This window comes from Telopea speciosissima, chromosome 2, assembly GCF_018873765.1.
Source record: "Telopea speciosissima isolate NSW1024214 ecotype Mountain lineage chromosome 2, Tspe_v1, whole genome shotgun sequence".
In the NCBI taxonomy this organism is placed as follows: domain Eukaryota; kingdom Viridiplantae; phylum Streptophyta; class Magnoliopsida; order Proteales; family Proteaceae; genus Telopea; species Telopea speciosissima.
Window position 1 is genome coordinate 8,933,995 of NC_057917.1, and position 26,661 is coordinate 8,960,655.

A 26,661-nucleotide genomic window follows, 5' to 3' on the forward strand; every position below is an offset into this window, starting at 1 on the left:
ATTATTAGAATATTTGTAAACATTTGAGTCACTAGATGACTACTTGACTTGTATTGGACTATTGGGATATTGTCATATTGATATCATCTTCTTAACTTGTTATTTACTCATTGTACTTAATATTATGACTTAAGTTATGACTTATGAGTCATTCACTTTATGTTTCCAACTTCCAAGTCAATTTACTTGTTTAAATTGCTCATTAATCATCAATTTATTATGTCCTCTAGTACTTAAAGTCTTAAACAATGTGTATGTGTAATTAACTAAGTTATACATTAGGATTCGACCATACATTGCCAATCAATGGTGCAAATCCAAAACACCACTTTGGGTGACTACTTTTGCAATTTGAACATTTAAATGTGTTTATATAGCCTAAAATCTAAAATAGGGTTTCCATGAAGTTTCAAGCCTTAACTTGGTCTAAAACCCACTGAAATGACCTACCGAAACATAACAGAAAAATGCAAAATTTCGACCGAAATATCTGAAATTTTGTATATCTCGGATATTTCGGTCAGCCCGAAACACCGAAACGAAACGAGTTTTCGAACTATGCTTAGGACAGCAATGATCCCCTTACCGAAGCACATGGAACACTGGGAAGAGACAGGAATCACAGAGATGGATCCAGAGATTATAGGGATCGATCCAGAGAATCAGAGATCACAGCGAGAGACACAGAGATCATAGGGATAGACGCAGGTATCACAGGAATGACAGAGTTGAGCATAGAGAAGACAGGTACAGAATTAGAGAAGAGCGTAGGAGGCCTAATTTTGAAGAGTACATGAGATCCTATTTTACTGTAGATGAAGCTCCTAATCGAAGATATGACTCCCAGAAAGTGAAACTCGAGTTGAAAGAGTTCGATGGGAATCATGATCCTCAGGTATTCTATGACTAGCTTGCTGCTCTTGATGATTATTTTGATTGGTATGATTTGCCTGAAGATAGAAAGATGAGATTGGCACGTACCAAGCTGGTTGGTCCTACCCAAGAATGGTGGAGAACTGCAAAAAGGGACATGGAACTTGATGGCCATGCACCCACTACATGGGAAGATATGAGATATGATTTAAGGGAGAAATACTTGCCCAAGCATTACAGAGCACAGATACAGGATCAATTCAACTCCCTACGCCAAGGGACTATGACTGTGTCTGAGTACATGCAGAAGTTTGATGCCCTTTCTTCTTGTACTGGCACTAGAGAGGGTACCACTCAGATGCTATCTCGGTTTCGACTGGGATTGAGGGCTGATATTAATCATAGCTATTGGAGTAGCTGATGTTAGAGATGTCAGGGATTGTTTTGAGAAGGCACTAAAGGCTGAAGAGTTATTGACTAGAAATAGGAGGTTTCGTTCCCCAGCTGTCGACACCAAAAAATCTTTTCCAGCTTCCAAACCTACTACCCCTGGCTACACACGACTAGCAACTCTATTGCTGGTCCTACACGATCAGGCTTCTCTACTAGCAGTACTTCTCAGCCTACAGCTCCTCCACGTGTAGACAACAAGGGCAAAGTTCCTATGGTCAGTAATGACTCCTGCAGGTGTTATCATTGCAATGAGTTAGGCCACCATGCCAAGGATTGTCCACAAAAGCATAAGCATAGGCAGGTTACTGTGGCTGAAAGAGAAAACGAAAACCTTGATGATGATGCTGAACAGGGTTTATTTGCTCTACCCCCAGATGACTGTGATGATGGGGCTGGATATTATAAAGACCTAGGTCATGATTATGAAGATACCCGAGGTGTTCATGTTGTGGCACGCATATTGATGGCTGAAACTAAAGGTGAAGATTGGCGACGTAATCGCATCTTCTATACTCGTATGCGAGCTGGAGAACACACTGTCCAAATTATTGTTGATAGTGGCAGCTATGTTAATGTGGTTTCTGAAGGTTAAGTGAAATGGGCAAATCTGAAATTTGAGAAGCACCCACTACCCTACAAGGTCGCTCTGCTGAATGGTAACAAGTTAGAGGTAAACAAGAGATGTTATGTTCCTTAATAACTCCAGCACTATTCAGAAGAGGTTTGGTGCGATATCATCCCAATGAAGATGACTGATGTTTTATTAGGAAGGCCCTGGCTATACGACAATGATGTTGCAATTTATGGAAGAAAAAATCAATGTGTGTTCCAACACAAGGGACAGCAGATTATACTTCAACCTCTTAATCTACCCTTCGAGATGTGCGAACGCCAGACCATGCGCACAACAAATCAGAAGGGGACAAATTGTGAGAGTAAAGTATTAGCTGTTCCACAAAAGGAATTTGAGCAGACCAGCCATGATACGGGTCTGATCCTAGCCGTGGTGACACAAGAAGTTGCTGCCCAGCCGGAAGTCAAGTTAGCTCCACCCATTAAGGAGTTATTGAGTGATTTTGCTGATGTAGTGCCAGAGGAGCTGCCTAATGAATTACCCCCATTGAGGGACATTCAGCATGCCATTGATTTGGTGCCAGGTTCAATTCTGCCCAATCTGCCAGCCTACTAAATGAGCCCCCTACTGAGCATGATGAGCTCAAGAAGCAAGTTGGAGAGCTGCTCTAAAAAGGGTTCATCCAAGAGAGCCTAAGTCCTTGTGCTGTTCCAGCTTTATTGACTCCAAAGAAGGATGGTTCGTGGCGAATGTGTGTGGACAGCAGTGCTATGAATAAAATCACCATCAAGTCTAGGTTCCCTATTCCCAGACTTGATGATATGTTGGACATGCTGTCCGGCTCTATGATATTCTCCAAAATTGATCTTCGAAGTGGCTATCATCAGATTCGTATCCGCCCTGGTGACGAATGGAAGACAGCTTTCAAGACCAAGGATGGTTTGTTCGAGTGGAAGGTTATGCCCTTTGGTTTAACAAATTTTCATGAGAGTCACGGCACAGGTACTTCGTCCTTTCATTGGCAAATTTCTGGTTGTTTACTTTGACGATATTTTGGTGTAAAGTAAGCATCCAGGGGAACATATTGACCACTTGAATCAAGAACTAAGGGTACTTAGACAGGAGAAACTCTACATCAACCTGAAGAAGTGTTCTTTTATGCTGCCCAAGGTTATCTTCCTTGGATTTATTGCGTCTTCAAAGGGTGTCAAAGCAGATCCGGAGAAGATCAGAAGCATTGTTGAATGGCCTATTTAGAAGACTTTCACAGAAGTCAGAAGTTTTCCTGGGCTGGAATCATTCTACAGGAGGTTTGTTTGCAATTTCAGTGCCATTATGGCACCTATTACTACGTGCACCAAGCAAGGCAAAGGAAAGTTTGAATGGACACCAGCCGTCGACAAAGCTTTCCAAGTAATCAAGAAGAAGATGACTGAAGCTTGAATGCTACGCCTACCAAATTTTGACCACATATTTGAAGTTGTTACAGATGCTTCTCATATTAGTCTAGGAGGAGTTTTGATGCAAGGTAGGCACCCTATTGCTTTCTACAATAAAAAGCTCAATGATGCCAAACGAATGTACTCCACTTATGACATTGAACTTTATGCTGTTGTTCAAGTGTTGCGCCGTTGGAGACATTATCTCATTGGGAAGGAGTTTGTTCTATTCACTAATCATGAGGTACTAATGCAGTCCTAGAATAGGAAATAATCCTACTAGGAGCCAAGTAAAAGCAAGGTCTGGTCAAGCCTGTTGTTTGGGGCTGATTAGGGCAAAATTATGGTTTAGAATGGGAATTTGGGAATGGGGTTTATATGATTTTATTCTGCAGGTTTAGGGGGTCATTATGATATAAAAATATCTGGATTTGAAATAGTTTTGAATTCCTGCAGAAATTAGGGTTAGGGTTTCGGGTTTTAGAATTAGGAAAAACAACAAAAACTAGGGTTTAAAGTAGGATTCAGGGGCTGGGGTTGAGGCCGAGTGTTAGAGGGATTAAGGGGAAGGTTCGGCTGCAATATGGGGAATTTCTGATGGCTGAATATGCCTAAACAGAAATTAAGGTTTCTTAGGTTTATGGTGATTAATGGGGAATTAGGGTTTAGGGTGATGGGAAGGGGCAGCAGCTTAGATCGAGTATAGGCAGGGGTGTGAGGGGGCTGTGGACTGAATCTGGTTGGATTCTGATGAGGGATGAGTATCTAAAATAACCTAGATGATCTAGGGTTTCAGAAATTCAACTAGAAAACAAGAGGGATCAAATGGGCGGAAAGAGGAATGGAACAGAAATTTAAATTTAGACTTACAGCAGATATCCACGGCAGCAAATCTAACACTGAAGGATAGAACCACCTTCACAAGGAAAGCCTCCCAGCCGTCACGGCGTAAAGAGTCGCAGGATTCCACCCACCCTTCCACCTTGATGTACCCACAAGGATGCAAACACTCTTGAAGAGCAAGGAGCAGCAGCAGCAATCGGCCAGCAGCAGAAAACAGTGTTTTAATTCAAATATCAATAAGTGGGGTAGCCTCCCACGATCCCTTTACTTATAACAAAGGCCTAAGGCCAAATCCTATTACAACTTAAAGGCCTCTCCTTCACAAAATCGTGGAAGGGAGAGGTTTAAATCTAATTGGACTAATTTAAAACTTAAAATGTCCTAACTACCCCTAGTAACTTAAAATAAAAGAATATAACTTAAAAACAACTAATTTAAAGAAGATTCCATAGCAGCCAATAGACTATAAGAACCTATTAACCAATAGGAACACTTCACTTAAATTAGACCCATTGAACCAATTGGATGCAACCAATTCTAACCCGGTTCAATCGAAAAACAAGAAAATAAACTAAGTATGGAAAATATAAATCCTAACCTATGGCTCCCTAGTCAAACCCTAGGTTCAGGGTTTCTTCTTCTTCTTCTTCTTCCTTCTTGGAGCTGGATCAGGTACTCAAGCACCTCCACTCTCAGAAGTCCATTAGCACCAAGCATGCGAAGTGGGTTGCTTATCTGCAGGAGTTCAACTTTGCCTTAAAATACAAGTCAGGAAAGGAGAACACAGTGGCTGATGCACTGAGCAAAAAAGTACTGACTTTGAACACTTTCTCAGCCCATGCACTTAGCATCAAGCAGATACGTGATGAGTATGCTAATGACAAGGACTTCAGTGTCCTATATGCTGATCTGAAGCAGGGTAGACAGCACCTTAAGTATGTTATACACAATGGTTACCTATTCCTTGGTACACAGCTGTGTATACCAGATTCTTCCCTACTCCATCACATCATACAGGAGTTACATGGAGGAGGCTTAGGAGGACATTTTGGGAAAGACAAAACCATCCTACAGGTGACTAATCGGTACTATTGGCCTCACTTGGCCAAGGATGTGGAACATGTACTCAGGAGATGCCGAGTTTGCCAGTTAGCTAAGGGTAACAAGCAGAACACGGGTCTCTATTCACCATTGCCGATTCCTCATCAGCCCTGGGTTGATCTTAGCATGGATTTCGTACTTGGGTTGCCCCCTACTCATGAGAGATATGACTCCATCATGGTCGTTGTTGACAGGTTCACCAAGATGGCTCACTTTATTCCTTGTAGAAAAACACTTGATGCTTCTCAGATTGCCAACTTGTTTTTCAAGGAAGTAGTTCACATCCATGGGCTGCCTAGCACGATAGTTTCTAACAGGGATGTGAAGTTCATGAGTTACTTCTGGAAGACCTTATGGATGAAGACAAACACCAAGCTATTGTTCTCTACTGCCTTCCATCCATAGACAGACAGGCAAACAGAGGTGGTAAACAGAAGCCTAGGTAATCTATTGAGGTATTTGGTCAGAGATTATGAGAAGACATGGCCCTCCATACTTGACATTGCTGAATTTGCCTACAACAGCTCTGTGAATAGGACCACAAGGCGTACCCCTTTTGAGATCTTGCTTGGGATTCAACCCAAATGACCCATTGATCTTGTCCCTCTACCCCCTTAAGCTAGGGTAAGCATTGAAGCAGATGAGTCTAAGCCATATCACTGAGATGCATGCAGATATTAGAAGAAAAATAGCACTCAGCACTGATCACTACAAAGCTACAGCTGATAAGCACCAAAGATTTGTTGAGTTCAAGACTAGAGACATGGTCATGGTCAGAGTTAACCCAGAGACACCAGCCAGGTGTCAACAGAAAACTCCACCCGAAGAAGATGGGTCCATACAAGGTGCTGAAACGTATTGGACCCAATGCTTATGTTCTCAAGTTGTCTGCTAATATGGGCATAAGCAATGTGTTTAATGTGGCTGATCTTTACTGTACATGGGACATCACTCAGATAATGGTGATTTGGAACATATGCTGAGGCTGCCCCAACTCAAGCCACCTACTGAAGATGTGATCGAGGAGGTTCTCGATGACATGCACAAGACCACTCAACATGGCACTAGTTACCATTCCTTCCTTATCAAATGGAAAGGTGGCCCACGCCAGGAAAGTACTTGGATCCATGTAGATGACTTCAAGAAGCTTGACCCCGAGTTATATGAACGTTGCATGGCCTTCACCCATTCATCGGAGATGAATGTTTCCAAGCCGGGGAGAGCTGATGCAGGTCCAAGTACCCGCAAGAAGAAGAAGCAGCAGCCCTAGAAATAGGGCTGAATATTAATTTGTTGGAGCCTTAGTTTAATTTACAGTTTTCAAGTTTCTATACTTAGTTTTTTTCTGAGTACTTAAATTGAACCATTGGTCTGACCGGTTGAATTTAAGTGACTCTTTCCTATTGGCTAGATTTCTTTTATTTCTATACTTAGTTTTTTTTCTGAGTACTTAAATTGAACCATTGGTCTAGCCGATTCAATTTAAGTGACTCTTTCCTATTGGCTAGATTTCTTTTATTTCTATTGGTCCTTAGAGGATCTTTTATTTAATTATTTTTCTTAGCTAATTAGTCCCCTCCACGATTTCTAAAGAGGGCTGACTTAGAGTTGTAATAGAAATTCAGGCTCTAGGACTTCTATTCCTGAGCTGATTAAGTGCAAGGCCTTTGGCCATGAATAATAAATAGTACAATCATGGGAGGCTCCCCCACAGTTTAATTTTGCAAATCCGATTTCCAGTCTTAGCTGCCATTGCTGCTGCTGCTCTGCTCCTCTGTGAGTTGCCTTGTGGATCTCAAGGTGAAGGGATTGGTGGACTCCAATCGACTCCTTGCATCTGTTCAGAACGGGAGGTTGTTCTCTGCTACAAGTTGTTTCAAGCTGCTGCTACCAGATTCCTACAACACCAGTATTTAATTTTCCTGCAACTACCTTTCTTCTTCTCATCCTCCAACCTAAGCCTACAATCTCACATTTGATCCCCATAACCCTAACTCCATCTAAACCCTGTCCGGTCCAGTTCCCTCCATCAATCACCACCAAATTTCACCCACAGCAGCCTTACCATCTCCTTGACACTCGACAGCAACCACTCCCCCATCCCTCCATTAAACCCTAGAATCCCCCAACATATACTAAACCCATAACCCTAGAATTTCCAGATCTAAGACTTCTACCCATCCATTCAACCCCAAATTCTGTTCGAGTGTCCTTCCCCATCATTGGGAAACTCGACCAGAACCCTAGCCCTAAACTCCCATTAAAAACCCTAAAACCACCTCACTTCCCTTACCCAAAAACCCAAACCTGAAACCCTAATTTCATAAAATTCAAATTTCCATCCAGATCCTACAAAACCTATACCTATAAACTCCTACAGCCCTGCCTACCTTTACCAAATAAAATTCCATTCACTTTACCTAAGCCCAATCCTAATTCTGTCCAGAATTTCCAACCCTGCCCCAATCGGCCAGCAGGCTTTGAAGATTCTGATTCATCTGGCTCCTAGTAGACCTTTGTCTATCTAGGACTACATTACAGGGGGTAAGGCTGCGGACATTTGCGCTCTTTTTTTCTTTCATAGTTGTCAAGGCGTCGCCAGGCGACGAGGCGTCCAGGCGTCTTGGTCAACTTGGGCGCCTAGGTGGATGGCTTGGCCGCCTTGTTGGTGCCGCCATGTTTTGGGACCCTCTCCATCACCTTAGGTCACCTAGACGCCGTGACAACTATGTTTGCCCCTCCCAGACCCTGCAGTAGTGGGAGCCTTGTGCTCTGGGTTGCTCTTTTTTGATAAATAGACTTGACAAAATTAAAGAAAAAAGAAACATTCCTAAAGCTGTTAATCGCTTAACCAAGTAACTGTATTGCGTAAAACTAAACACATGACCTGACTTCCTAACCAACAGTACCATAAGACCCAAATTAAATAAAACCCGATTGAGATAAATTATCCTAAATCCCCCAAGCGGTCTATCACAAAGATGCAAGTGCAACCCCAAATTCAAAACAAATGTATAATCAAAGCAAATCAAAGAGAGGCTCCAGGATATCTAATAGAAAATAGAAGGTTAATAGGAAGGATCATAGATTTTGGAAGTGAAATCGTACTGTCGGTTGAAGTTGCCTTATATTCACATTTATCTGGACTTCCGACTTCCATGCTAGGATCGATGAATCAGAATCAGGGATCGGATTTATATTTACTGACCCCAATGCAGACAAATAGTAGACGCAATGATCTTGTTTGATCCATCTGACCTTTGCCAGAGTTAACTGGGATTTGCCCAAACCCAATCCGGATCAACAATCAAGACAAGGGTCAACCAATCCTTAAAATCTTGCTTCCATGGGGATAGCAGAAATTAAAATTCACTCAAATCATAACATTAATGATAAGGAAAATATCTCAAGAATTCAAAAGAGGGTTCACACAACTCAATACTTATGGTACTTTGGCCCACTAAACATGAGATCAAAACTCTTAATACATGGGGTCGCAATCTTCTCACTTATCTTCGGACCAGTGTCATTAGAGGTCATAAAAAAATCTAAGTAGATAGGTATGGAAGAAGCTCAGGAATATTTTGTTTAGACAGGAGTAGAGCAAACCACAGCTAAATTTTAAGATAGGTATGAATCCATGTCAAGAATTCTTTTTTCTTTCTCTTTTTTTTTTGGGCGGGTGGGGGAGGGATAATAATCCTTCATCCTCCATTTTAGATTAAGTTTATAGATGAGGAAGAATATATTTGGGCAGTTCTATTGAGTCTTAATTTCTATATTCAACTTCAATTAGAAACATGATGGACACTCCCAAAACTATCCACGTGTTTTGTACACTACTGTGAAATTTTTGTTTAAGTATTTACATGGTGGGGTGTAATTCCCCAGACTGCAATTCTGTTTTAAGCTACATGAAGGTATGACTCCAACTAGATCAAATTGTGGTACAACATACAATCATAGTTGTCACAACGTCTAGGCAACCCAAAGCGTTGGAAGGGCTTGGACACAAGGCCAAACCAAAAAGGCTCCCAGGCGACCAAGGTGCCTGGACACCTAAGTGACGCCTTGACAACTATACAAACAATTGCATTGGTTTCTTTCAGAAGGCTGCATGACTCAACTGACCCTATTCCTAATAATTCCTTCACAATCGATCTGAAAACTGGACGGTAATTGTCCGCTACGATTTAGAAAGCTGATCCCCATACTCAGTCTTGTTTCATTGTTTCTTTCTTCCTTTATACAGACCAAATAGCTTCCTCATACCAAATTGTTGGGACATGTTCGCTTTCGCCAAGGTATGTGAACCTTGTAGACTTCAGGAGTTGCCATGTGGCTAGAAATGGTGGACATCGGTGGGGCCATGTTATAGAGGATCCTGTATCCATAACAACAAGAGTACCCAGTGCACCAGGCACCCGCCACTGCGGGGTCTGGAGGATCATAATGTATGCAGCCTTACCCCTGTTTTCGCAAAGAGACTGTTTCCAGACTCAAACCCGTGACTACTTGGTCACAATGGAGCAACCTTTACAGGATCCATCTCATTAGTAAATTTTCATCTCAATAGAAGTATGTAATTTGGGTTAAATGATGCTTCAAAGTTATGAAAATTTACAAAAATGCCATAAAAAAGAAGCTGTAACAATGGAGGTTAGTGGCATGTTTGTACTTAGTAATTTTCTTTTTCTACAAGTTTGGAGACACTTTTAACCCATATAGCATGATCATTTTCTGATTGAAATTTGACCGTTGAGATGGATGAAATGTCGATCAATAGCTTGCCAAGTGACAAGTTGCCAACCCTTGTTAACGTTATCAACTCCCTTTTGATGTTCAAACAATATCATAAACCATTACACACCCATAAATCCCTAAAAAATGGTTTGAGTTCACCAATTAAAACCTAAAATTTCTAGCAAGGATTTTAATACCTAAAAATCTTTATGTTAAGACACCAGAACATACATTCAACATTTATAAATCGACCTTAAGTAGAATAATGACTATATAGGGGTCATCCATAAAAGGATATAAAATTCAATCACTGACTAGGAATCTCACGCCCATACCAGATAAGAATAATAATAAAATAATTATATCACTCTATGGCATCCATTGTCGAGGTTGGCCTTTCTAGGTATCCAACCCCTGTAGCAGGGGCATGAAGGCAGTAACAAAAATAAAAGGGCCATTTTCTCAATGCCACCCCCATGATAACTGATCTAAACTCTTGATTTCATATCCCTTTTACTAGGAAGAATGTGTCGTCATGCATTCAATTTTACATGGGCATACTCCTGCATCTTTCAGTGTCTAAACTGAAGGTCAGAACAAATTTCTTACAATAAGAAATGAGTAGAAAGGAAATAAAGGAAACATCTGCAATAAAATCAGTACTATGTGCATAATCATTCCATTAGAGGGCCATTAGCAATAAGCAACTTAACCTCTATCATGGCCGTGAGATACTAGCACAAAATAAGAAAATTTGAGGCACCATCACGAATGACTGAAAATCAAAAGAAAAACTCATGCTAATGTAATGTGGTTTCATAGTTGTCATGAGTGTAGAAGCTAAGAATACCTGCAAAGTGGCTCCATTGTGAATGATGTCGCGAGCTACAGGATCATTGATGAATTCACGTAGAGGCATAACAACATCTTCCATGTCATATGAATCATTGCTTTCTCTAATAGAATTAAAATCACCACGTTTTCGAGCATCTCTCTGTCCATTGGATGAAATGATAAATACTATAAGAGGCATCATTTGTCAGGGGAATTCCTCATTAAAGCGCAAATTTAAGACAAAAATTAGTACAGAGCAATCTATTAGAAAGATAGGATGTACTTACTAATCAGCCCGGAGAAAAGAATAGTACACAACCCCCACCCTGTGTCCCCCACAAAGAAAAGGAACGCAAAGCTATCCCCCAGGAATTGGGATTGCAAGTTAAGTCAAGGACGCCCCAACTATCTTTGTAACATCATTTTTTAAATTTTACTCATTATCCAGAAATACAAAATTATACTTGACATCTCTCCATCCCCTAAATATCAGAAATAATAACTACAATTGAGATGTGAAGAAACTGCACAAGGGAAAACCCTTCCTGTTTGGAAGTTAACTACCCCATAGAGCTGTTACCAAGGTTTTAGAACTCGGTTTCGACCCTGGTTTCGCCTGCCACGAAACCGAGTTCTGCCGAGATCTCAGTGAGATGGTGCATTTTTTCCCGTTTCAACTCGGTGGTGGGTTTCAGTGGTCATATGGCCAAGATAGGTCCTGAAACTTGGCATCCACTCTATTTTAGACCTTCTAAACACAATGGAAACATTAGTTTTTACAATTTCAAACCCAAAATGGTACTTTGACTTTGGACCCTAGGTTGGTAGTCTATGGCGTACGTGAGGTCTACCCTAGGCTATTCCACACAATATTTAGAACTCATATAATTAAAGTAGAGGCCTAGTACTAAAACTCGTTTCGTATCGGTCGAGATTTCGAGAATTTCAAGTATCTCGGTTGAGTCGAAACGAAATGCAACATCGAATTGAAAAATGCAATATTTTGAATATTTCGGAAATTTCGGTCATCTCGTTTCAGAAATTTCGGAAATCTCGGTAATTTCGGTCATTTCGTTTCAGAAATTTCGGAAATCTCAATAATTTCGGTCATCTTGTTTCGGAAATTTCAGAAATCTCGGTCATTTATTGCATTTTACACCCACAGAAAAATACCATATTTCGACGGTATCTCTGAAATTTCGGTCAGACCGAAACACCAAAACGAAACGAGATTTAGTACCATGAGTAGAGGTGTAAAACAACTTAAATAAGCATGAGGAGCTAAAATACATCAAACCATAAACCATTTAAGTATTGGGCATCATATTCATATTTTATAATCATACATTGTGACAATTCAACGGTTTGTTAATAATTGTTAGAAACTTGGAAAGAGATAGATTAAACAAATACAAGTGTAACCGTGTAACAAGTCTTACCATTTGAGAGTAGCTAGTACTGAAACAAGTGTCGGATCGGATCAACATAACGACCAAGTTGGACATTGTATCACATATAATAAGTACATAATCAACAAACAAGTAGTGATCATGTTTCTATGAAAAAATTTGTTTTTGAGATGAATAGTTACCTAATAGTGTTCTTGAGAAGCAAACCAACTCCCTCGCTTGATGTTGAAGCTTGAATGTTGAATCTTCCGGCTTTAATCTTCACTTAGAGGTGACATTTGCCAAAAAAAAATCCACCAAAGTTGGGTTTTCCTTCACAATAGACCGAAACTGGCGAGAGGAGGCGAGATTTCGACTTTGGGGTCGAAATATCGCCGAGAGGGGGAATTTTATAACACTTAAGTTGGTCTGGTTGGACTCATAGGTCGAGATCTCGGCGAGATACTGAGATATAGGTTGAGATCTCGGCGAGATACCGAGATCTCAGCCGAGATATTTTATATTTTTTATATAGACTATGGTCTCATCTCGAGAGCTGCCGAAACTGAGAAAATAGCGAGATCTCGGCAAGATCTTGTACCATGGTTGTTACATGGTTTTTAGATCAGGAGCCACAGTGATCCCAAATGATACAAATCAGATTGAGACTATCTGGAATCAGGACTGTATCACCCAATCCATTTATAGATCACAAAAATACTGTGGATTGGTCCAATCTAGCCGAACGATCATATATGTCACTGTATATATTATTTTAGATCAGACCAGTCGAGCGTGAGTTTCTGGCAAGGATTGCAATTGTCTGATCCTTGAAATGAATAGTGGCTGACCGATTGAATACAAATTCCATCGATCAACACCATCCTTTTTAGCAACATGCAATCAATTGAAAAACTCAAAATCCATGCGTAGTATACAGATGTATCTCCATCAGTCATCGAATCATCCCAGATGCAACCAAAGACAAGCAGGGTGGATGTACAAATTCTGACTCAAGGGTATCTTGTCTTTCTCTTATGCTTGCCTTACCCAACATGGCCTCCATGTGGTGTGATAGTCAAAGGCTATGTCACCTTCTCTAATCTCTACACAACGATATGTTTGGGAAAACACCAGATATCTCCACTTACAATGGCAGTTCTAATATTGCTTACTCAATTTTCTTAGGGGGTTAATTAACCGACTTATTTGATAGAAAAGAGGGGAATGAAGAAGGAAACGAGCCAAGCACACCCAAAACAAGAAAAAGAAACATAAAAATTTATAAATGGCATCTTTACAGAGGCAAACTTTCATCAGTACATAATCTAGGACAAGCAACTCCTTGTTTTGCAAAATCATCATTAATATAATTTGCTGTCTCAGCTTCCACTGGAATTGATATTCACTAGGGAGTGAATGTTGCTTAGTTTGTTACTTCATCTGGGAAATCAAAGACTACTTAGTTTGAACATCTGGGAAATCCTCCGCAGCCCTCTGTTGCCCCTCTCCACCCCTTTCGTGTCTACAGCTGGCTTGACCTAAGCTCCCCTCCTTATCCCAAGAAACGGGCCCTCCAGGGCTATTCTTTGCCCATTGTCAAGAAGCTTTTGCCTCTAAGAATATTCGCAATCATGACCAACTAGCTATGATTACATGGGATGTCCCGCTTTTTCAGGGATTCTTTATTTCTTGGCTCCTGCATTTACTTTGAAGATGGACCTGCTTGACGCGTTGTCATTGGCTTTTGTTTGCTTTGGTCAGGAGAGATTGCTCTAGCCTCCTCCATTTTTGTTTGTTTGTTGTGGTTTCTTGGGGTTCTCCCCCCTTTTCTTCTTCAGGCCCTTGCTTGTGGTTCGTCTGTTCTCTCCCCCCCCCCTTTTCTTTTCCTTTGTTAATGAATTTTTTATTCATTAAAAAAAAACATTATAGATTCTCTTTATCCCAATCATTTCCCTGTGTTTTCCGTTGAGAGTAGTGTTTATAAACTTACAAACCTTCTTTCTCTTTCATTTCTGTTCCCTAGACATAAACCTTTTACAGTGCGACTCCATCTCCATCCCCAAGGCCTGCACCCACTTCTTCATCTGGAATGACCTTCAAACTGCATTTCCTAGGCAGTTAATCAAAGCAAACCCCCTGAATAGTACCTTCATAAATTGCAAATCAAGTTTCATTCATTGATTGTCAATGCTTAAGCAGCTAAAAGTAGGACACCCTAGCTCTGTGAGACATCAGTTTAGTATTGGAGCAAAAAATACACACAAAGCCAAAGATTGGGTGTATTATGGAAAGTCAAATGAACTTTGGTATTGGCAAATGGCAATAGCAATGGAACATAAAAGTAAGTCCTCCCACGGCACATAACAATCAAAGTGATCTAACGATGACCAATATCCAAAACTAACTGGAAGAATTCAATTCTAAGTAAGCTGCATACTCAATTCAAGAAGCATAAGATTGGATATATTTACTTCACCCTAAACAGACCGAGAACTATTAAACCCTTAAAACTTCCCCTTAAAAATGAAAATCTTGTTAACAGATCAGAATTAGAGTTTGAATGTTTGGATAGTCTAAGACAGACCCCAAGCTATGTATTTATAATAAAGAGTCAAAAATACATGGACAGTAGTGCCCCTAACATAGCCGAGATGGCTGTACACAAAATAGAAATAGTAAAAAGTCCAGAATACTCCCACAGTATTCTGGCCCATACAATCCAACACTCCCCCTCAAGTTGATGCATATATGTTATGCATGCCCAACTTGACTAAAATAGGATGAAACACTTTGCCACTTAGCCCCTTAGTGAACACATCGGCTAACTGATCAGCAGACTTCACAAAGGGAACACAGATGAGTCCGGCTTCAAGCTTCTCCTTAATGAAATGTAGATCAACCTCCACATGCTTAGTACGATCATGCTGGACAGGGTTATGAGCAATGCTAATGGCCGCTTTATTATCACAATATAGTATCATGGGAAGATGGACACCAACATCAATATCCAGCAACAATCCTCCAAGCCATAAAAGTTCACAGATTCCTTGTGCCATCGCACAGAACTCTGCTTCAGCACTGGATCTTGCCACAACATTCTGCTTCTTGCTACGCCGTGTGACAAGGTTTCCACCCACAAAAGAACAATATCCAGAAATGGATTTTCTGTCAGTAGAGCCAGCCCAATCGGCATCAATATAAGCTTCAACTTTTAGATGACGATTGGGAGATAAAAGTATTCCTTTTCCTTGAGTAGACTTCAAATATCGCAAGATGTGAAGAACTACCTCCATAAGAGAGGAATAAGGATCATGCATAAACTGGCTTACCAAACTCACGGTAATGGCTATATCTGATCATGTATGAGAGAGATAGATCAGTTTGCCCACCAATCGCTGATAACAACCTTTGTCAACAGGTTCACCCTCTTTCTCCTCAAGTCTTGTAGTAGCCTCCATAGGAGTATCTAAAGGATGACACCCTAACAGCCCAGTCTCAGACAATAGATCTAGGATATATTTCCTTTGCGAAAGAAAGATGCCCTTTGAAGATCGAGCAACCTCTATCCCTAGAAAATATTTTAGAGTTCCCAGATCCTTTATTTCAAACTTACAGCCAAGGAAGAGCTTCAATTTATTGATCTCATCACCATCATTTCCGGTCACTATAATATCATCAACATAGACTATGAGGATAGTTACCTTATCACCAACTCGTTTATGAACAAGGTATAATCAGCATTACTTTGCTTGTATCTCACAGAAACCATAGCCTTATGAAATCTACCGAACCAAGCTATAGGTGACTGCTTCAACCCATAGAGAACACGCTTCAATTTACAAACCTTGCCCCTGGTATTGCCATCAGAGAAACCCAGTGGAATGTCCATATACACCTCTTCCTCTAGCTCTCCATGGAGAAAGGCATTCTTCACATCCAACTGCTGAAGATCCTATCCAAGATTCACTACATAAGATAACAATACTTTTACAGTGTTGAGTTTTGCAACTGGTGTGAAGGTCTCCTGATAGTCAACTCCATATGTCTGAGTAAAGCCCTTTGCAACCAGACGTGCCTTGTATTGATCCACTGTTCATCTGCCTTCTATTTGACCACAAATACCCATTTACATCTCAGTGGCTTTTTCCCTGGAGGAAGAGCCACAAGTTCCCACGTATTATTTTTTTTCAATGCTCTCATTTCTTCCAAAATTACTGTCTTCCACTTTCCATCTGTAGATGCTTCCTACCAATTTTTAGGAATGGAAACAGAAGAAAGAGAGTATACAAATGCACAACAGGAAGGAGAAAGAGAACTATAAGAAACAAACAGTGATATGGGATGTTGAGTACAAATCCTAATACCTTTGCGATGAGCAATAGGTAGGTCAGAAGAAGAGGTCTTACCAGGACAAGAAGGATCTGGATCTTAAGTCGACAACTGGATGGGTATTGATGCTACAGTGGATTGAAGCTGCCCTTTTTTAGAACATCCCTTTCTATAGGTGATAATGTTGGAATTGTCTATTCTCTTCTAGAATTCACCAATGGTTCTCTGGACTGGAGTCAGCTCCCCCCGAATAGGAACATCACCACTACTATTTTCCATGGACTCCCCCTGTAAAGGATTCCCCTCGGATGAAGGAGCAGCAGTCAAAGGGGGCTGGGCAGCAGTCAAAGGAGGCTGGGCAACAGCCACAGGAAGTTGGGCAGCAGCCACAGGGGATAAGAGAGGAGGAACCTCAAAGGTCAACACTTCTGCGCTAGAACTCTTCCCCTGAAGAGGTGGTGAAAAATAATAGGAAAGGCTTTCATGAAAAATAACATCCATACTGACCAAAGTACATCGGGAAGGGGGATGGTAAAACTTATAACATAACACACACAGCCAAACACTTTAGGGGAAACCACAAAGGAGGAATCCCCCAGTCGGACTATGGGAGCCAAGAACTCGAGAAGGCAACCTATTAATAAGATAGGTTACAGTGAGAACAACATTCCCCCAATATTGGGAGGGAACATGCCGAGCAACCATCAAGGCTCTGGCCACTTCTAATAAGTGACGGTTTTTTCTTTCAACCACACCATTCTGGGCTGGGGTATCTACACAACTAGTCTGGTGAATAATGCCATGATCAGCCAAGAATTTTTTAAATTAAGATTCTTTATACTCGGTTCTATTATCACTTCTCAAAATTTTGAGAGTAACTCGGAACTGAGTTTGAACCAGTTTATGAAAATGCTTAAAACATGAAAAAACCTGATCTTTTGTGTGTATAAGATATACTCATGTGTTCCTAGAGTGACAGTCAATAAAAGAAACAAACCAACGATGGTCAGAAAAAGAAATTTTACAACTAGGGCCCTAAACATTAGAATGCACCAAAACATTAGAATGCACCAAATGAAAATAAGAAGAAACTCCTTTTATTTGAAATAAAATAAGTTGAATGTGTCAGTTTGGCCAGAACACAAGCCTCACAAAAGAAATCAGGTTTATCACAACCTTTGACTAAAGCAGGAAATAAATAAGATAACGTGCTTAATGGGGGGTGACCTAATCTAAAGTGCCATTGGTAAAGTTCCGAACAGACGAAGGAGTTCTGGTGGAGTGGAGGAGGTGTTATTAGTGGAGAAAGACGACCATCATCAAGCAGGTACAATCCACCTTGCAATTTACCACATCCAATCGTCTTCCCTGTCACCAGATCCTGAAAAACACAATGGGAAGGAAAAAAAGTTACTTTGCAATTAAGTTCACGAGTAAGGCTACTAATAGAAAGGAGGTTAGTAGCAAAATTAGGAATGTGCAGAACAGAAGACAAAGTAAGAGAGGAAGTGCAGTTGATGATTCCTTTGCCAGAGATGGAACAAAGGGAACCATCAGCTACCTTGACTTTGTCTTTCCCAGAAGTGGGAGAATAGAGATGGAAAATACTAGAGGAACTAGTCATGTGATCAATAGCTCCAGAATCTATGATCCAAGGATGGGAAGCTACTGAAGCACAATGACCACCAAATGAAATACTTAACCGGGCAAAGTTTGAACCTGAAGGAGCAGGAGAATTGGCAGTAATGGATGTAGTAGAGGCAGTAGCAGCGGAAGACTTTAGCACAAGTAGGAATGCCTATAGATCATCCTGGGAAAGCCCAATGGTAGTAACCGGGGCTGTAGTAACAGTCTCAGAGTGATTTGCCTTGTTTTTTGTTTTCTTCTTGGCAGTAGCCTAAAGTCAGTTGGTTTCCCATTAAGTTTCCAACATTTCTCTTTGGTGTGGTAAGGTTTGTGACAATACTCACAAGTAACAGTGCCTGTAGTAGAATCACCAATATAGAGATTTCCAGTAGGTGCAGTAGTAGCCAAACCAGCAGTCTGTAGGGCTGATCTGTCGATAATAGGAGGGTGTAATATAGCAGCCCTACGGTTTTCTTCAGAGGAGACCAAGGCATAGGACTATTCAAGTGTGGGAAAAGGAGAATGGCCCAACACTTGAACACGAATCTGGTCATACTCCACATTCAACCCTGCTAAGAAATCATAAACCCTGATCTTGTCCATATGTTTCTTACAGGCAGCAATGTCAACAGCTGTAGTAGGGTGGAAATCAGAAAAGTGGTCCAATTGTTGCCAGAGGCTGCGTAGAGTAGCATAGGATTTAGAGATTGATAACTCTCCCTGAGTAGTGTGAAGGACCTTCTTCCAGAGTTCATAAACTTGAGCATCATTGCCAAGTTGCCCGTATGTTTCCTTGCAAGCAGACCAAATTTGAGAAGCTGTATCAAAGAGAAGAAACCCATGTGTAAGGTCTGAAGTCATAAAACCAATCAGGTATGACATGAGAACTCCATTTTTGGCAAGCCACCTACTTTGAAGAGTACCAGGTTCAATTCATTTAACACCGGTGCCATCAATATGGCCAGTAAGGCCACGGCCAGCAATGGCAAAGGATGTAGATCAAGATCATAGCAGGTAGTTGGAGCCATCCAATTTGATGGGATTAGGAGGAAAGGTGTGATATTCTGTTTTGCCTTGGCCATAGTGATCAGAAGTAGCAGTAGAAGTGATTGAGTCACCCATAATCGCAACAGAGAAGAACCCAAGTCACAGAAGGGCTAGTTGAAGGAGAAATCCAATAAAACCTCCAAGCGAAGCTCTAAAAATTGAAGGGAGGAACTCCTGGAATGATGATAAATAGGTCTCCAAAAATCAGCAACAATAGACAGGGCAACACCCCAAATCGATTTTGTCAAGGTTTTGAAAAAAACCCTAATTTTGGTGAGATCGATATAGGGGAAAAGGCTTGGGATAGATTGACCAGCAACCAGTCCAGGGGGAGAAAAGTTTGAAGAGCTATTCTCAGGGAACATCTTTTCCTTCTCAAGGACCTTTGTACAAAGAGAACACCACCACTGATCCTACTCAATCAGCACCTACTCTGAGTCATCCCACTCACTCTCCTGGTAAGCTTCCTTCTAATCCTAGTCTGGATTTACCTATTGCTATTCGGAAACCAAAGCAAAGTTGTACACAACACCCAATTTCCAATTGTGTCCTACAACTTGCTAACTCCTTCTTTCCATGCCTTTGTGTCTTCATTATCCTCTGTTACTATTCCTAACAATTGGCAGGAAGCAGTAGCAGAACCAAAATGTAAAGATGCGATGAATGAAGAAATGCGTGCCCCTAGAGAAAAATCAGACCTAGGATTTGGTGATTCCTCCTCCAAGGAAGAAACCCGTTGACTGCAAATGGGTCTTTGTTGTAAAGCACAAGTCCAACAGCTCAGTAGAAAGGTATAAAGCAAGGTTGGTTGCCAAAGGGTTCACTCAAATCCAAGGAATCGACTATCAAGAGACCTTTGCTCCTGTGGCAAAGATGAATACAGTGAGTCATCATTTCTTGTGCTGTGAATCAAGGTTGGGATCTTCAACAACTTAATGTGAAGAATGCCTTCCTACATGGAGAGTTGGAAGAAGATGTCTATATAGAGATACCTCCTGGATGTGCCTCACCAGACACCCAGGGAAAGGTGTGTAAGTTGAAGAAGGCATTATACGGCTTAAAGCAGTCTCCCCGGGCCTGGTTTAGTCGCTTCCATAAGGCCATGGTTGCCAATAGATATAAGCAGAGCAATGCTGACCATACACTGTTTGTTAAAAGAGTGGGACAGCATATCACTATTTTGATTGTCTATGTAGATGATATAGTGATTACCGGAAGTGATACACAAGAAATTCAGAAGTTGAAGACCTACTTGGGTACTGAGTTTGAGGTCAAAGACTTGGGCAGATTGCGGTATTTCTTGGGAATAGAAGTTGCCTATTCAGCAAAAGGTATATCTCTTTCCCAAAGAAAGTATACTCTTAATTTATTGAGTGACACTAGGATGCTTGGGTGTAAACCTACCGATACACCTCTGGAACCCAACACACACTTGAAGAGTAAGGGAGGTGACCCTGTGGATAAGGGAAGTTATCAGAGATTGGTTGGGAGATTGATATATTTATCCCATACCCGACCAGATATTGCATTTGCAGTAAGTGTAGTCAGCCAGTTTATGCATGATCCTCACTCTTCTCACTTAGAAGCAGCATACCAGATCCTAAGGTACCTGAAGTCCTCTCCTAGTAAAGAAGCCCTATATTCCTCACATAGTCATCTCCGAGTAGAAGCTTATATTGATGCAGATTGGGCAGGCAGCCCTGATGATAGAAGGTCTACTTCTGGATATTGCACCCATGTTGGAGGTAACTTAACTACTTGGAGAAGCCAGAAGCAGGCAGTGGTAGCTCAGTCAAGTGCAGAAGCTAAGTTTAGAGCCATGGCACAAGGCATCTGCGAACTTCTCTGGCTCAAGGGGCTTCTTCAAGATCTTGGAATGTCAGTTGATCTTCCCATGAGACTCTATTGTGACAGCAAATCTGCAATCAGTATTGCCCATAATCCAGTCCAACATGACCGCACCAAACATATTGAGATTGATCGGCACTTTATCAAGGAGAAACTGGAGCAAGGAGTCATTTGTATTCCGTTTGTTCAGTCTAGTGATCAAGTGGTTGATATTCTCACTAAGGGAATTTGTAGTAAATTATTTTGTTCTATTGTTAGCAAGTTGGGCATGTTTGACATGTATGCACCAACTTGTGGGGGAGTGTTGTAATATGGGTTCAAGGGTAAAATGGTCATAGGGGTAATATTGTCCTTGTACCTATTCCAGAACATTCTTTCTCTTATTATAAATAAAGGACGGCTGTAGTCACTTTGATTCAAGCCATTATTCAAGGATTTTAACAGGAAAAAAGGTGGAGGAAAGGGAGAAGTAGAGATCGAGAATGGAGGGATGGAGAGCCCTAATTCGAAGCCTGCTCTGATACCATGTTAACAGATTAGAATTAGAGTTTGAATGCTTGGATAGTCTAAGACAGACCCCAAGCTATGTATTTATAACAAAGAGTCAAAAATACAAGGACAGTATTGCCCCTAACATAGCCGCGATGGCTGTACACAAAATAGAATAGTAAAAAGTCCAGAATATTCCTACGGTATTCTGGCCCATACAATCCAACAAATCTAGAAGATTAAAATAATCAGTTTGAAAATGACCTAAAGCAGAGATATCATAGGGAGGAATCACAGGGGACTTCTCTAGCCCATACTATGGACCTCGCAGCCAGACCCTTTGGTAAAATGAAATAGGTATCCTACCTTCAAGGTGGAAAGGAATATACCATTCCTTCACAATTCCTGCCCCTATGCCAGTCATTTACTATCATACGGTTAAATTATGATAGAATCTGACAAAAAAAAGTTCAAAATCAGTTGCTTTCAGCACCTGCAGTGAAGGATCTCCCTTTCCAACAAAATGTAAACCAATAAGAATGAGGAAACTTTCAAGATTTAATTGTTGAATCCATCAAGAAAGAAAATGGCCACGTTTGCAGAGTTGGCAGAAGTGAAAGACGGTATAGTAGCTGACCAGGACATTGTTGAAGAATATATACAGCTATGAGAAGAGGACACTGATTTGCATGGACGCAATCCAACCCTGATAGATTAGAAAATAAGGTATTTCTGACCTCACAAAATGATGGTGAGGCCACCTCACAAGCCTATCTGACATGCCATATGGGATCCCAGACATCAGAAACCCTATAGAACAGGGAAACAAAAATAATTAACATTGTACCTGACATGTGATTGGACTGTTATGCCACAAAAAAAAAAAGCAGAAAGGTTTCAATTTTCAGGGAAAAAAACATGGACTTGGGACCTGTCAAAGAATTAAATTTGAGGATCAACCTAAGATGTCTAATGAACTACACGGTTATATGTAGAGAAGGGCATAACCACAAATAAATGTACATGATTCCACCTAAAAGCTTCTAAGCCTTGTATAGCAGAAGATGGAATTTATAGGGCATCCTACATGTTCATTTATGCCCAAGGGAGGACTAGAAAGAGAGGAAATCTGTGATGCCAAAGAATCTGTGGTGTCAGAATCTAACACTTGTCCATTTTCATCCATTAGAATAGTCCATGTAAGTGATGTAACACTAGCAATAATCATTGGCTATTCATGCTATGAGTCATATCATACTGACAATTGTGAATCCTTACAGATTAATAACACAAGAAAATGCAACAGTGAGTAGGTCAATCACCCTGAGAAGCACATAACGTGAGCCCCAGGTGCTTAGTGTCACACCATCATGTGCGCACGATTCGACCGGAAGTTTCACTGGCCTCCAACCACCATAAAGGAAAAGGGTATCAAGACAACCGGTCCCCAAAACTTGTTGGGTTTGTGGTGCCCAACAATTTATCTCTAGAAGATTAAAACCGATTAGTAAGGGGGTGAGAAAGGTAACTAGTCATAAATTTCTTCGAGTAATGAAAGTTTGATTCCAAGGACCATTGTGGATCATTATGAGACAAAGGAAGTGGCCTGATGAGCTTTAAGAAATAAAACGACACTTATACATCAGCACAGACTAGATTATCAGATATTCAGATGGAACATACCCGGGAAAAAAGGTCCTCCCTCATCCAAGGAACCAAATACTTCCATGGCCATATATCCAACGTGCTTACTTCCTTGTTCTTTGAGCGTATACGTTTCGTCATTTGTGTTGCAGAAGTTAAGTTAGGATGCACCAAAAATCTAGCTGCAACCTCCACTGAAAATTCATATGTGCTAAAGACACGATCAACTGGGTTTCTTAGTATTGTAACCACAGAAGTTCTCTCCTGTGGAAGCTTGGAAACCATGCTATAGTCATCATGAGTAACCATCAATCTGCAATTTGGTTGGCTGCATAAAAAGCCAAAGAAACCTTTCACAACACCTTACAGAAACCAAATTAAAGATTTTACAGTAGCTGATTATTGGAACTGAAAGACTTGAGTTAGCATAAGAAACTGATATCTACCACAGTAGTCATCAAACTGCTGATTTTAACCTTTTTCCTGACAATACCAACTTGATATTTTTGCACAGCAAAATAGGAAAATTGTGTAGTTATGTAGGCAACATATTTCAGCAATACCTCCAATTTTGGGTTCTCTTTTTGAGAGAACATTATATTTAGCTAAATCCATGCAATATGAAATACTTAAAATATATTAAATGAAAACCTAATGACTGAGTCCTCACTGCAACCCCCCCCCCCCCAAAAAAAATGTAACTTGCTTTATTTCGCACTTTTTAGACGTCATTTCTCTCTTTATTTTAGGTAATAAGATCTTCGTCTTTGACACATTACTGAATATGAATAAACCATTATATTTAGAATAATCTGTGTTATATCTTCATTATCTTCTTTACCAAAAATTTCACTTTTTATCAAAATCGTGTGATTCACATAATTAAGAAAGGTATGCCCCAATTTAATGCAGTGGAAAGAAACCTACAAGAATTACCACCGAGTTATTCTTGTCAAAAGACTCAGAAGCATAAGCACCCTTTCAATTATCAGTTTGTTATTGAAGTCCAGAGTCCAGACTAGCTTAACACATTTATATACATCCATAAATATAGAAACAGCTTCTAGTACAGACCGAAGAGATGAATGGAGAGAAAGTTACCTTGGATCAAACCGAAGCTTATCATAAGATCGGGGACATTCCAGATAACTAGTGTACATTTTTTTCAAAAAGCTGTAAGACAGAAAGATGGCCATAAGTGGGGAACACAAATATCTTGGAATCAAGGTCTCAATTCTGAGAAAACTGTTTTCTTAAAAGTAAAATGTATGACTACTTGCCAATGAAAATACGTGCGCCCGCCTGTTCTGGGGATATGGAGAAAGAACAGAAGATCTCGCAATGTATGTCTGTCTTCTTTTACCTCTGCATCAAGAGAAGAAGCCGCCCACTTCTTGACAGTACTTTCACAGTGCACAAAATCTTTCTCAGTAGAATAAGCATTTATTGGTGCATTGACTGGAAAGACAACAGAAAATCCAGCATTTACTTTACCAAAAAGGCCTATGACATCCCAAAAGAGAGAAGGAAAAGAAATAATTTGCAAGATATTTAACCGATGACAAAGATAGAATAAGCATAGAAGTTTTGCAGGAATAACTTGTCAGCTTACACACAAAATTTTCAGGCTCAAGTTACAAATGTGCTGGTAAACCACAGAATAAAAGAAACTTGGTGACTAACTAGGAAGAAAGGAAAAAAAAAACAGAAATTGTTTTCCAATTGAAAAAGTAGATCAAAAGGAAAAAATATATTGAATTTTTTTATTTTTTTTTGGGTGGGTTGGGGGGTTTAAGGCAGTAAACAGCAAATATGAATAGGGGAAACATCAAATACATCCACAACCAATGCAACAAATATTGCCAAACAGAGGGAAAAAAATTGGTGAAGCAGGGAAGTATAAAGTTACCTTTCAATATAGACAAAAAAACAAACGGGGAAACACAAATACATACCCAAGGTAAAAACCATCACCAGCATGACGAATTTTTTAGCAGGAGCCATATCCACCTCTTCTCCTATCCAATTAAATTCAACCAGAAACAAGAACGGAACTGTATTATGAGAGGAAGAAGAACTGAGGGGAAGAAACGTGTATCCCAGTTGGCACAATGAAGAGCCAAAAATGGGAAAAGGCATAAAATTCACAACTAAATATCAAACAACAATCAAAATCATCCCGGTGTGCAGTCGGCAAATTGCGGAATATTTAGAGAAGAAAACAGCAAATAAAAAGATCAAAAGTATGTAATACAAAAAATATATTAAAATAAAAAGAGCAAGACAAAACTTCTAAATTATGACAATAGCAGAATTCAATCCATAGGGAGGAAGGAACAAAACCCAATTTTTGTAGTGTAGAGAACAAAGAAAATGAAAACGTTAGGATTCAATATCAGAAGCACCAACCAGTCTCCAAACGAAACAACGAAGGCAAAGTGAAGCGAAGGGATTAAAATTATTGCTCCCGGACAGAAAACATTGTCCCAATTATATTAGTAAAGCTCATTGTCCAGAGATAGAAAATAACAAAACTTACCAAAATAGTTTTCTAGTTTCAAAAACATCAACATTCGAGCGTCAGAAAAGAAAGAATGAGTATTTTATCAAAAAAAGAAACCAATAAACGGAGAAAAAACCCACCGGAACCAGAAGAACCCTAAACAAAACCCAAGACGCAACAGCAGCGGCAAAAATTCAAACATTTGAACATTGAGGAATAGACAAAGCATTTAAGCCTGGAAAACAACGAAATTCAATGAGGGTTAACCCTACCTGTCTCGGATTCCGGGATCTCGTGCTCATAAATCCAGAAGTTATGTTGGAATTCTAGCAGACAAACTCACGATCAAAGAATGGGTCCCCGCAGTGACAGAACTTAGAACCTTCCAGTTACAGGAGCTGCTGAAGTTCTCTCAATTCCCTTTTATTTACCAAAAAATCCAAATTATTTACACACAACAAGAAGAAGAAGGAGAAGAAGAACACAGTAATGCAAACAAAGTTCAATTTTTTCCCATTTTCCTCTCCCCTTCTGATCCTGTACAGTGTTTACTGTACTTTATTTCTTGAATCTCTCTCGGTGTCCGAAGACACCAAACTCCAAACGTTACAGGAAATCCAAATGACCAAATTCAACGATTAATCCAATAATCCTTCTCTTTATTCCACAAAAATAAAAATTAAAAAAAAAAAAAAGTTGAGAGAATAGAGAGGTAGAAAGAAAGACATGTGAGTCTCTCTACAGGGCAAAACGGTAAATGAACGTATAGAAAGGCACTTTTTAGTTAACGTGCACCACCGGAGGAGCTCCGTTTATACAAAGCTCGAGATTCCATGAACTTCATTTTCCAACAACACGGTTACCGCTATTGACCACATAGAAAGCAACTTTATGGGGGACTTTGAATGACGAAAATATCCTTTA

General features: G+C 40.3%; 1 protein-coding gene across 5 annotated transcripts in view; it reads right to left on the bottom strand.

The window, feature by feature from the left end:
* LOC122652822 (protein-tyrosine sulfotransferase-like) overlaps nucleotides 1-26,194 on the bottom strand; it is a 43,628-nt gene extending 17,434 nt beyond the window's left edge. For 2 of the 5 annotated variants that reach the window (XM_043846689.1, XM_043846691.1), the window contains exons 1-6: nucleotides 26,010-26,193; nucleotides 25,190-25,288; nucleotides 24,515-24,692; nucleotides 24,336-24,407; nucleotides 23,274-23,562; nucleotides 10,877-11,020 (exon numbers count right to left, since the gene is read on the bottom strand). In XM_043846689.1, coding sequence (XP_043702624.1) covers nucleotides 10,877-11,020; nucleotides 23,274-23,562; nucleotides 24,336-24,407; nucleotides 24,515-24,692; nucleotides 25,190-25,238 — 732 coding nt within the window. In that variant the 5' untranslated portion in view covers nucleotides 25,239-25,288; nucleotides 26,010-26,193. Of the gene's footprint in view, nucleotides 1-10,876; nucleotides 11,021-23,273; nucleotides 23,563-24,335; nucleotides 24,408-24,514; nucleotides 24,693-25,189; nucleotides 25,289-26,009 lie in introns of all 5 variants that reach the window. The other 3 variants (XM_043846692.1, XM_043846688.1, XM_043846687.1) reach the window with 3 other exon arrangements.
* Nucleotides 26,195-26,661: the final 467 nt, after the last annotated feature.